This window comes from Heterocephalus glaber, unplaced genomic scaffold, assembly GCF_053883595.1.
Source record: "Heterocephalus glaber isolate CG9 unplaced genomic scaffold, H.glaber_assembly_v1.0 deba00001428, whole genome shotgun sequence".
Lineage (NCBI taxonomy): Eukaryota > Metazoa > Chordata > Mammalia > Rodentia > Bathyergidae > Heterocephalus > Heterocephalus glaber.
Window position 1 is genome coordinate 23,719,528 of NW_028258293.1, and position 11,877 is coordinate 23,731,404.

The 11,877-nt window shown below is 40.5% G+C and overlaps 2 protein-coding genes across 11 annotated transcripts in view; both read right to left on the reverse strand.

The window, feature by feature from the left end:
• Positions 1-1,558, reverse strand: part of Dnhd1 (dynein heavy chain domain 1) — a 67,142-nt gene extending 65,584 nt beyond the window's left edge. Inside the window, 1 exon segment of the mRNA XM_013064939.3 lies at positions 1,553-1,558. Within this exon segment, the coding sequence (XP_012920393.2) occupies positions 1,553-1,558 (6 nt within the window).
• Timm10b (translocase of inner mitochondrial membrane 10B) lies at positions 1,440-11,867 on the reverse strand. Of its 10 annotated transcripts, none has more exons than XR_002388970.2 (5): positions 11,734-11,865; positions 11,460-11,555; positions 11,137-11,269; positions 2,530-2,677; positions 1,440-1,575 (listed from the first exon to the last, which is right to left on the reverse strand). XR_002388970.2 is itself a non-coding variant. In XM_021243231.2 (5 exons), the coding sequence occupies exons 1-4, from the start codon at positions 11,761-11,763 to the stop codon at positions 2,658-2,660; spliced, it is 279 nt and encodes a 92-aa protein (XP_021098890.1). In that variant the 5' UTR covers positions 11,764-11,867; the 3' UTR covers positions 1,440-1,575; positions 2,626-2,657. The 10 variants fall into 10 exon arrangements, 3 of the variants coding, with proteins under 3 accessions (XP_021098890.1, XP_004863462.1, XP_087067950.1); XR_002388969.2 differs by having other exon boundaries at positions 1,440-1,579; XR_206032.3 differs by having other exon boundaries at positions 1,440-1,579; positions 2,626-2,677; positions 11,063-11,269; positions 11,734-11,864.
• Positions 11,868-11,877: the final 10 nt, after the last annotated feature.

The following is an 11,877-nucleotide window of genomic DNA, read 5'->3' on the forward strand; positions in this document are numbered from 1 at the left end:
AGATGACATGATCTGAGGTGTGGACAGCAGGTGTCATTCATGTGACTATCTATTCATTGGGTAAGCTACTGCCGGGTCCCAGTGAGGTTTGTCCCAGGGGACTCCCTCCCCTCTCCGCCTCAAACATACCAACATACGAATCAGCCCCACCCCGAAGCCCAGAAGGAAACCTGAATACAGTAAAACAAAATCTTAATCTCCAAGAGCTCCAAATCTAGATGGGGGCTGTGAATCCAGGAATGGTTGATTTTTAAAAATTCAGTTGAATCATGAAAGAAAGGGAAGGAAAGGAAAAGGGAGGGAAGAAAAAAGAAATCCAGCCCTACATTTACTATGAAATCCAGATTTGTACATCAAACTATTTATATCGTCACTTGGATAGCTGAAGAGTATCTCAAACTTTTTTAAAGATAGTTTCTTGCTACATAGCTCAGGCTGGCTCTGAACTCACTACGTAGCCCAGGCTGGCCTCTAACTTGCAGCAATTCTGCCTCAGCCAAGTGCTGGAATTACAGGTGAGCACCACTATGCCAGGCTCAAACTTTGAAACTTCAAATGTCCAAAACCAGGGCCCTGTGCTCTCCTCCAAAAGCTGCTCCTTTCATCATCTTGCCATCTGAATAGAACAAAAAGGCAGAGGAAGGGTGAATTATCTTTTTGAGCACAGACACCGATCTCCTGCCCACAGACACTGGAACCCTTGATGGCTTTGGACTGGAACTGAATTACACACTAGTTTTTTTCCAGCGTTAGACAACAAACTGTGCAGCTTCTGAGCCTATGGTTGGTCCTCTGGAGGAGCTTCACTAAAACACAAGATTTCGGTGGCTGTGTAACACAGTATTACAAACTAAACAGCTTAACAGCACGAGTAGCATTATCACAGTTCTACAGATCAGATGTCCGGCATGGCTTGGCGGGGCTCTTTGCTGTGCGTATGAACAGAGTACTGAAACAGAGTGAAGTCTGCTGAATTCTCATCTGGAAGCTCTGAGGAAAAAAAAAAAATCTGCTTCCAAGTTCATTCTTGTTGGCAGGTCTTAGCACCTTGCAGTTGCAGGACTGAGGTCTCTTTCCTTTCTTGGCTATCAGTCATAGGCAACTCTCATGTCGAGGTCATCTGCCTTCCTTGCCCCATGTCCCTCTTTCTTCAAGCCAGAAAACATGCCTCAGACCCTTCTCATGCTTCAAATTGTTCTCATATCCTCTTCTGCAGCCAGGCAAGGAACACTCCTGCTTTTAAATGGCTTAAATCAGGTTCACTCAGATAATTTTTAAGATCAATTGTGCCATGAAATATAACAATTGCAGAAGTACAAAATGTCACATTCCTAGTCCCAGGGGATAAGCACAGTATATATACCAGGGGCAGAATATCTCAGGGACTAAGATTTTGCTTATCACACATATGCTGTAATAAAGACTCAAAATACAATGGCTTAAACATGATAGAAGTTTATTTTTCTCTCTCATGTAACTATTTAAGTACTCCAGGGCTAACATGCCTTCTCCAAGGAAGTAGTCCTTGTCTTCAAAGTCCCAGAGGGCTCACCATCATGTCTTCTGGGGTCCATCCTAACTAGTGAGATAGGAGAAAAGAGCAAAGAGAAGGCATACCCTTTTTGTGAATGGCGCAGTTTGCTAAATTCCCACATCACTCAAGCACATGGCCATACCTACTTGTAACTAAAGCTAGCAAATCTAATCTTTACTTTTAGTCATTATGCACCCAGAGAAATTTCAGGGGTTCCATTAGTAAAAAAAAGGGGGGAAGTGGATAATGGGGGCGAACTAGCGGCTTACAGTACTAGTTGAACAGCAAAGCAGTGTACGCTCTTTCTTCCACATGTCCCGAAGGGTTACTCCCTCATTTGAAGTCCTTGCTCAAAAACCACCTTATTATTGGGTTCTTCCCTAGCCACTCAATAGACAATGGCAATACTCTTCTCAACATTTTTACCCTCTTTGCCCTAAATAATTTTTTCCCACAGTATCAATTACCATCTCATATAAACAGGTATTTATTTGTTTACTGTCTTGTCCTGACTTGAAATGTAAGCTCCATAGCAGCAGCAATTCTCTTCCCTACTCTATCCCCAGTCCCTAAGGTGAGGCACCATGAATAGGGGATCAGAAAATATTCACAGAGAAAATATATGAATGTGTAACAATCTTCATTAGTGGGTAAGGAGACAGGCTTTGGGGTTAGACTGCCTGACATCCTGACTTCATCTTTTGAAAATGAACCCTTATAGGGTGACTGATTATGAGGATTAAATGAATTAATGTATATAAAATACTTAGAATATAGCCTGGTAGATAATAGATATTTGATACAATTGATATGTTTGGCTACTGATCTTAACATACTGTTGAACAAGAGTTTGGTAAAGGCATGAGTAAGGGCATAGACAGTCCTTCCTGGGAAGGGCAAGGCAGAGTCCTCAAATCACATTAGGCCATAGAGTTTAAGCCTTAAAACATCGGAAGCTTTCCAGACAAGGACAGAAGAGAATGCTGATCACTAACCTCTACTGAGCCTTCAACACTGGCTAAAAATCTAATTGTTTCCTTTGTCAGTTCATTCTTTGATACTGCCCAAAGAATATTTCAAACCATCTGTACTCGCTCATCTTCCATTTTCTTCTGCTTTATTCTCACATGATGGCCTCACCTCCTGTTAGGAAAAAAAAAAAAAAAGATGCTGTATCTCTCAGGGTTCTCTTGAGAAATAAGATATATGTACACTTTTACATACATATATAGAGATTTATTTTAAGGAATTGGCTCACATGTCTGTGGGGGTTGGTAATTCTAAAATCTGTTGGGCAGGCTAGCATGCTGGAAACTCAAGGAGAAATTAATGCTGCAATTTTGTTTTAATGTTTACAATTAGATGTGTCTTTATTTTCTAGGCCCCACTTGAAAGAATCAAAGGAAAAAATGTCTAGTAATTCCATGATATTCCCAAATATCCCATCTGCTTTACTATGATAAGTACAAATACATATTAATTGTACAAATGAATGGATTTCACTGCTGCACTTCTATACATACACATATAAAGCTTTGATCATATCTTCCTTTCCTTCTCCCACCTTCCTCCACTTTCTTTCCCAACCCTAATAGTCCTTTTTCTACTTTCAGTACATCTTTTTGCTTTTTTTTTTTTTTGGTACTGGGGATTGAACTTGGGTCCTCGCGCTTGCGCAGCAGGCGGTGAAACCACTGAGCTAAATCTCTGGCCCTTTTTTTTTTTTTGGTACTGGGGATTGAATTGGGGATCTTGCACTTGTGAGGCAGGCTCCAGAACCACTGAGCTAAATCCCCTGCCCAATCTTTTTTGCTTTTGTTGTTTTGCTTTCACATAAAAGACAAAACATGATACTTGTCTCTCTGAGTCTGGGACTGGAATATGACTCAGTGGTGGAGTGCTTGCCTCCCCAGTGCAAGGGTTTGGGTTTGAACCTCAGCTCAAAACCAAAAACAACAAAATTCCAAAAGCAAAATATCCTGAATACTTGTCTGGGTCTAGCTTATTTTACTTAACATAATGTCTTCTAGTTCCATCCATTTTTTTGCAAATGAGAGGACTTTATTCTTTTTATAGCTGAATGTTGCTTCATTGTGTATATATACCACATTTCTTTATCCATTCTTCTGTTGATAGGTACTTAGGCTAATTCTATATCATACCTACTGTGAATAGTGTTACAATAATATGGGTATGAAGGTATCTCTTATATTCTCATTTCATTTCCTTCAGATACATAGCTAGGAATGGTTTATCTATATCATATGGTAGTTGTACTTTTAGTGTTTTGAGGGCCCTCCATGCTGTTTTCCATAGTGGATAATTTAATTTCCACCAAAAGTATATAAGGGTTCCTTTTTCTCTATAACCTCACCAGCATTTTTTTTGTTTTGTTTTTACAACAGCCATTCTAACTGGAATAACATGGAATCTCAGTGTAGTTTTGATTTGCGTTTCCCTGATGACTACAGATATCAAGCATTTTTTCATATACTTATTAGTCATTTGTACTTCCTTTTTTTTGGTACTGGGGATCGAACTCGGGTCCTTGTGCTTGTGCAGCAGGCAGTGAAACCACTGAGCTAAATTCCCGGCCACTGTACTTCCTTTTTTATGAACTATTTATATCATTTCTCATTTATTGTGGCTTTTTTAAGTTCTTTATATATTCTGGATCTTAATGTTAAATGAAGAGTTGGCAAAGATTTTCTCTCATTCTGTAAGTTTTCTCTTCATCCTATTCATTTCCTTTGCTGTGCAGCTTTTTAATTTGAAGTACTCTCATTTGTTAATATTTCCTTTTGTTTATTGGAGTTCTGGAGTGCTATTTAGGAAATCACTGCATGTGCCTATATCGTGAAGTGTTTCCTCCCTGTTTTCTTCTAGTAGTTTCAAAGTTTCAGGTCTTGCCAGGTGTGGTGGTGCACACCTGTAATCCCAGCACTCAGGAGGCTGAGGCTAGAGAATTGCTATGAGTTCAAGGCCAGCCTGAACTACATAGTGAGACTGTCCCCAAAAACAAACAAAAATAAAACCAACCAACCAAACCCAAACCCAAAGTTTCAAGTCTTCCATTAACGTTTGTGATCCATTTTCAGTTGATTTTTCTAGAGTGAGAGACAGAGTTTAGTCTTCTGCATGTGAATACCCAATTTTCCCAGCACCATGTTACATACAGAGGCTGTCCTTTCTCCAATGGATGTTTTTGGTTCCTTTGTTAAGAATCACTTGACAGATGTATCAATTTATTTCTGGGTCTTCTATTCTGTTCCATTGTTCATGGACGTGTTTTTATGCCAGTGCAATGATGTTTTCATTAGTATGGCTCTGAAGTGTGTTTTGAAATCAGGTATTATGATGACTCCAGCACTATTCTTTTTTGGGGGGGGGGGCAGTGCTGGTGATTGAACTCAGGACCTTGCACTTGCAAGGCAGGCACAGTGCCACGGAGCTAAACCCCTGGCCCAGCATTACTCTTTTTGCTCAGGATTGCTTTGGCTATTCTAGGTCTTTTGTATTTTCATAAGAACTTTAGAATTATTTTTTTTCTTGTTCAATGAAAAATGACATTAGTATTTTGATGGAGACTGCACGGAGTCTGTAGGTCATTTTGTGCAGCATGCCCACTTAAACAATATTAATTCTCCCAATCCATGAACATGGGAAGTCTCTCCACTTTTTAGTGTTTTCTTTTTTTGGTATTAGGGATTGAACCCAGGGATTTTGCACTGAGTTACATCCCCAGCACTTTAAATTTTTTTGAGACAGGATCTCTCACTCTCAATCCCCCTGCCTCAGCCTCCCAGAGTGCTGGGATCACAGACGTGAGTCACCACGTTCAGTTTTAGTATCTTAATTTCTTTCTTCAGTGTTTTGTACTTTTTCTTTTAGGTCTTCTGCCTACTTAAGTAGGTTTATTCTTTGGTACTTCCTTTTCAAAACAATTTTTTTTGGTGGCTATTGTAGGCAAGATGGTTTTCCTGATTTTTTTCAGTGAATTCACTATTGGTGTATAGAAAAGCTAGACTTTTATATGTTGATTTTGTACCCTGCTACTTTATTGAATTTATTAGCTCTAAATGTCATTTGGTGGAATGACTTAGTTTGCTATGTACAGAATATTATCTGCAAACAGGGACAGTTTGATTTCTTGTGTTTCTATTTGTATGCTTATTTCTTTCTCTTGCTTGATTGCTCTAGCTAGAATTTCTAGTACCGTAAGAATGGTGAGTGGACACTCTTGCTTCTGCTCTTAAGAGGAAATACTTTCAGTTTTCCCTCAATTTGGTTTGCTGTTGACTGAGTTTGTCATATATAGCCTGCATTATTTTGAAAATAATCCTTCTATACCTAATTTATTCAGGGCTTTTATCATAAAGGGACAGTAAATTAATGTTACAGTCTTGAGGCAGATTATCTTCTTTTCTAGGAAATCTCAGTTTTACTCTTAAGGTCTTAACTGATTGGACGAGGCTTACCTATACTATCAAGGCTAATCTTTCTTTAAAGCCAATTAATTGTAAGTGTTACTCACATTTACAGAATACTTTCAAAATAACACCTAGATTAGTTATTAAATAACTAATAGTAAATAATGGTACTATATTTAACTTAGCCAAGTTTACACACAAAACTAAAGGTCACATAAGCTACTTAAAAAGAATTTTCAGCTGGGCATGTTGGCACATACCTGTAATCCCACCATTCTGGAAGGCTGACACAGGAAGATTTCAAATTCAAGGCCAGCCTTGCCAACTTAGTAAAACCTTGTCCAAAATAAAAAAATAAAAAGGACTGAGGATGTGAGGATGTACCTCAATGTTTCCTGGGTTCAACTCACATCACTGAAAAAAAGGTGTCATCTAAACAAAAACATGAAGAAAGGAAGGCAGTCTTTCCCTCTATCTTTTGTCCAAACAATTCTAAATTTTCCTTTGGATCTCAGCTTCAAAATCAGTTCCTCAGGGATAAGAGGAAGGACAAAACGTGAGAAAAGAAGGTTAAAGATGAGTCTAGAGAGGTCACAGGGGAACTGATTAGAAAAAGCCTCAGTTGTGATACTAAGGAGTCTGAATGTTACAGAGGTCATTAAGTAGATGAGCATCATGATTACTTCAATTTTACAAGAAACCTTTTTGGCTAGTATAGAAAATGAATTGGTAGGTATCTCCCAATAGCTGTTGTCCTCTTCTTCCTTAGAAACAGATGCTGCAAGTGACTGATTGTACAGATTATATTTCCCAGTCTCTCTTTTAACAGTCTGGCCATATGACAAATTTGTGATGTGTAACTTCCAACATGTCTTTAAAGGGAGGAATGCATGTCCCTTCCCCACAAATCCCTACCCCATTCTGTTCCTGGACTGTTTATTTGATGAAGAAAACTCCACCCTTGGTCAAAGGATGAGAACCATACTCCATCTACAACCATCAGAAAGCTGCTAAGAACCCTGGTTCTCAGATGACTGTGAAGTCTCTACAACAGCTTTGGACTAAACTTTTACTTGAAAGAGAAATAAAAAGTTTGTGTCTAATATTCTTGTCTTTGTTACATGTAACTGAGCTAAATCCCAAATAATCAAAAAGGTCCAGGTTCAAGATAAAAAGCTGTTAGGAGACTGCCATAATCTGTGAAAGAACTGATAAGGAACAGGCATGGTGGCACATGCTTGTAATTACAGGATTTGGGAGGTTGAAGGAGGATTGTCACAAACTGAGGCCAGACTGGGCTACATAGTGAATTCAAGGCCAGGCTGAACAACATAAATGCTGTCTTAAAAAAAAAAAAAACCAACCTGCTAAAAGTTTAATTAAGGCAGTGATAATAGAGATGGAGAGAAAGGATTCAATATTTAAGCATAGGATTTAGAAACAGTGAAGCCAGGTGTGGTAGCCATACACCTGTAATCCTAGCATTCTGGGAGACTGAAGCAGGACAAAGTTGGAGCCCAGACTGGGCAATTTAGTGACTTAGTGAAACCTTGTCTCAAAAAAAAAAAAAAAAAAATCTGGGAATGTAGGTCCATATTGATATAGGGGAAATAATATAACTCCTAACTTGGTAGATGTCAGATATGCAGAGTTCGTGTTCCCCAAAATCAAAGAATAAATTCTAAGGAAGAATGGAGGTTAAGAGTAGGAAATTTACTGATAGCTCCTGATAGGAGGGGACCTGAAAGTGGGTTGTCAATGAGCCCACTTCTTTTAAGTTTGATAGAGCAAAATCATGAGGTGGGTACAACATGGGTCAAAACTATGATTAACCAGTAAGATTACAAGTATAGTCACTTAAATATTGATTCAATGGGGCAGGAGGTCACGTAGCAAGTGTACATGCAAAGAACAAAGACCTCTGAAGCAAGGGATGGATCAGGAGGTCCTGGTCACCCACCTGGGTGACTGATGTCTATCTACACTATACTGGACCAGGTGATACCAATTATAGTATAATATTCAATTTATTGCTTATCCCTTGGGGAGGCAGGTAGACTTGGTCATTCTTTGAGGCCTGGGCTTCGAAAGATGTGCCTCTAGCCACAGTTGTAATGTGTTCTCATCCTCTGGACTGACTCCCTCAAGGCCCTAGCCCTGTCTATATTCTTACCTAACTTAGCTGTCTATAATAATATGAAGACCCTGGGTTCAATCCCCAGTACCACAATACAAAGGAATGCTATAAAATGAATTGCTGAAGATGGGGCCTTTTAGATATTAACTTATCTGTGTAAAGGTAAATCTGAGTCATTAGCAATTAAAACTTAGAGTGGGGATAAAACCATCCTAGAAAAGTTAGACTGAGAAAAAACAAGACCTAGAGAAACTTTTAGGTTTGAAGACTAGGGAAAGGGTAACCCTGCTAAGGAGGTTAAGAAGCTGTAGTCAGAGAGACAGGAAAACCACGAGTGGAATCAAGGCCACCAATGGAAATGGGTCAATGATGAGGAACTAGAAAATTGCACCAGGTTTCGCGACCTGCTGCGTAAGCACAAGGACCCAAGTTTGATCCCCGAAAAAAGAAAACAGCACCAAATGCCACTCAGAAGTAAGCCGGGGACTAAAAAATAACCACTAGGGATTCAGGGACATAATGTCACAACTAAGGTGACCTTACTAAGAACTATTTTAATAAAGGATGTAGGGCCAGGGATTTAGCTCAGTGGTTCTGCTGCCTGCCTCGAAAGGGCAAGGACCCGAGTTCGATCCCCGGTACCAAAAAAATAAAATAAAATAAAGGGTGTATAATTCAAAACAGACCCGGCTAATGAATGGAAAAAGGAGAGTGACTTGTAAAATGGGAGCCAAAGTATCTGTTTTTGAAAGACTCAGCTGGATTACAGAAAAGATGGTAACTGGAGGGGAAATAAAGTACAATGGTTTATTGTTACAAGGGAGTTGTTAACATGTTTAAGCACTGATATCTAGTAAAGCAGGAGGAAGAAAGAGAACCTCAAACAGGAAAAGACTAAAATTCAAAGCACAAGAATAGGCACTGGCATTAGAGGATTCATTGTTTTGACAGGAAGGAGGGAAAGAGGTGAGAATGCTGCAGATGAATGTGGATTAGTAAGTGGTAGGATACATAGCTTCTGCTTTCATCTATAAATAGGGTGACCCACAGAAAGAATGTTAAGAGGTTATTAGTTTGAAATGGTCTTTATAGGGAGTAATAAACATCAGAAAAAGCCAGTGGGATTATTGGAGCTGAAACTCCATTTGAAGTTGATAACTATGGATTCATGGTGATATATATTTGTTCAATATTGGTTTCTATTTAGCTGTTCAAATATAGGCACAAATGTTTAATCTTTAGGGTCCAAAAAGATGAAAAGCAAGGGAATTCAGCTTGTTGAAAGAAAACCACCAGTTTAAACTGGCTGGAAAAAGTTCAGAACCAATAGCCTGAATGCTGTAGTGAAATCAAGAATAAAAGCAACAGTTCAACAAAGAAAAAGGGAAAAGAAATATGACCAGTGACTATGATGTGATAGTGTTTTGAAGATGGAGTAGTTTGAGGTGATGGCAATAACCAAGATACAACTAAGGGAGTAGGTGGCTCTGTCATGGTGATCAGATGACAGAATAGACCGAGAACCCGTAAAAGAGTAGCTTGCTGGTAGTGAGGGCTTGGCTCAGGTTGGAGACTAAATATCCATGGCATTCATTATATAACTACTTTTCTTTAGGAGCTTAGATGGAAAAAAAAATAAAACAATGATACAAAATGGAGGCTAAAGGGAAGAAAATGAGGTGGGGTGATATGTCATTCAGGCTGCTGAATACAGAAGTAATCCCCACAAAAGGGAAGGCGATAATGAGAAAAGAATACAGAGGATGCAGCTGGGCATGGTGGCTCATGCCTGTAATCCCAGCACTTAGGAGGTCGAGGCAGGAGGATTGCTATGAGTTTGTGGCCAGCTTAGATACATAGTGAGTTCAAGGCTAGCCTGAACTACAATGGTAGACCTTATCTCAAAAAACCAAACAAACAAGAATATAGAGGCTGGAATTATAAGTCACTGAAGAAGTATAGTGAGAATAATGTTGGGTAGAGGGTGGAAAACTGGAATTACAGGATTTTAGACAGCAGCAAGTGACACATTAAGTAGCATTAAAAAGGACCCACAGATTTTTGTTTCATTCTTTTTTTTTTTTTTGGTACTGAGGATTCAACTCGGGACCTTGGGCTTTCGAGGCAGGTGGCAGAACCACTGAGCTAAATCCCTGACCCTTGTTTTATTCTTTTTTAAATAAACACCACTACCTACTTTTCCCTTAGACTTGTCTTCCCCAAATTTGACCATACTATAGTTTCTGCATTCTTGATTGCCCCTGAAGAACACATTTTTTAAAAAAATTTAAACATTTTAATGGTGATCCCAGGAAGACAGTAAATACTAAGAAACTAAACTGGGGAAATGGCTGCAATTATAGAACACCTCCAATTCTTAGAGGTTTTATCTGTGTTTTGTGACCACTGACTTCCTAAGAAGCAATGCCTAAAAGCCCTACAGGTTTTTTGGAGCTGTTTTTTTCCCCCTTCTGTTACTGATATCACCTTCTGCCCTAGATCCAACAGAACTCTTTTTGTAAGACACAGTCCAGGAAAAAAATTATATGCCAATGCACACTCGTCTATTTAAGTTAGAAAGACTCAAAGACAGCCAGAGAGATCTCTCATTATTTTATCTGTCATCTGAGCAGCAAGTAACTTCTTATTTGTACTACCAACCTGTAAACTGTACCCACAGACCTTGCTCTAATCAGATGCTGGGAATACTGAGGCTGTCCTTCTAGATATAGAAGGCAATTTCTCAGCTGCGAGGGGTGAAGCCAGCAAACACGCAGTAAGTGACATAACAAAGGATGGTGCTAATAAAGTGGACAAAGGTTCCCTACTCATATTATAAACCAAACGGCAAAAACTGGGTTTATTGTCTCCAGGAAAGGAGCAAGAGTACCCAGCTTTCTGGCAATCCCTCAATCTCTCTGGGCTTCACCAAGCCCAAGGTCCATTGGGTCCTTCCAGTACCTTCCCTCCTGGGGCTAGGGTTGGGGCTGGCTAGCTGCCTGGTGGCGAGACTGTGGGCTGTTCTGCAGTAACACCTGGCACAGCTGAGGCGGCCTCATAGTCTGCGATGCGGCGCTGTACCAGGGCAGGCATGAGCTGCACGTAAGCGGCCATGAGGCGGTGGTTGGAATGGATCAGCTTTCCAGCACAACTGTGCAAGCAGGCCTCCTGGAAGGAAAATAAGGTGGAAGTAGAGTTCAAAAGTGTCCTATCAATCCCGTTCCTTCCTTCCCCATTCCCAATCTAGGGTTAAGGTCACGGAAAAGCCAGGGTCAGAGGTAGTGGAACTGAGGGGATGAGGAAACACCCCACCGTTAGTTCTTGGAATTGAGGATGACCTCACTACTCAGACCCCCACCTCCTCAGCGTCCAGAGCTCGGTGGTGCAGGCTGGGCACACAGCGCTGGAAGCAGAGTTCTGTCATCCGATTGTAGACCAACAGGAAGTCTCGCAACTGGGAGAGAAGGGGACCAAGAACTCAGCTACAAGAGCTTCACTCCACCCTTCAATTCAAGGCCCCGCCGCCGACGTATCCCAGTACCGCGCCCCACAGCCCGTGTCCCCAGCTCTAGAATCTCTGGGGTTTTCGCTGTGGAAACGTCTGGCCTTGAAACAAATCAACTCTCACTCACGTTTCTCAGTTGCTGCTGTTGCTGCTCCATAACACCGCCAGGGGCGACGCGTCACTTCCTTTACAGCTTAGCTATACCACCCCGGAAGTAACCGTTCCGCTCTCCAAGGATTGACGGCTTGGTTCCAGGATCGCCCGGCCCAAT

Coding starts and splice junctions, on each gene's coding strand:
- Timm10b (XM_087211824.1), bottom strand. CDS start 11,763: ATGGAGCAGCAACAGCAGCAACTGAGAAAC. Junction 11,556..11,733: donor AACAGCAGCAACTGAGAAAC/GTGAGTGAGAGT, acceptor CTTCTCTCCCAG/TTGCGAGACTTCCTGTTGGT. Junction 11,270..11,459: donor GAGCTCTGGACGCTGAGGAG/GTGGGGGTCTGA, acceptor TTTTCCTTCCAG/GAGGCCTGCTTGCACAGTTG.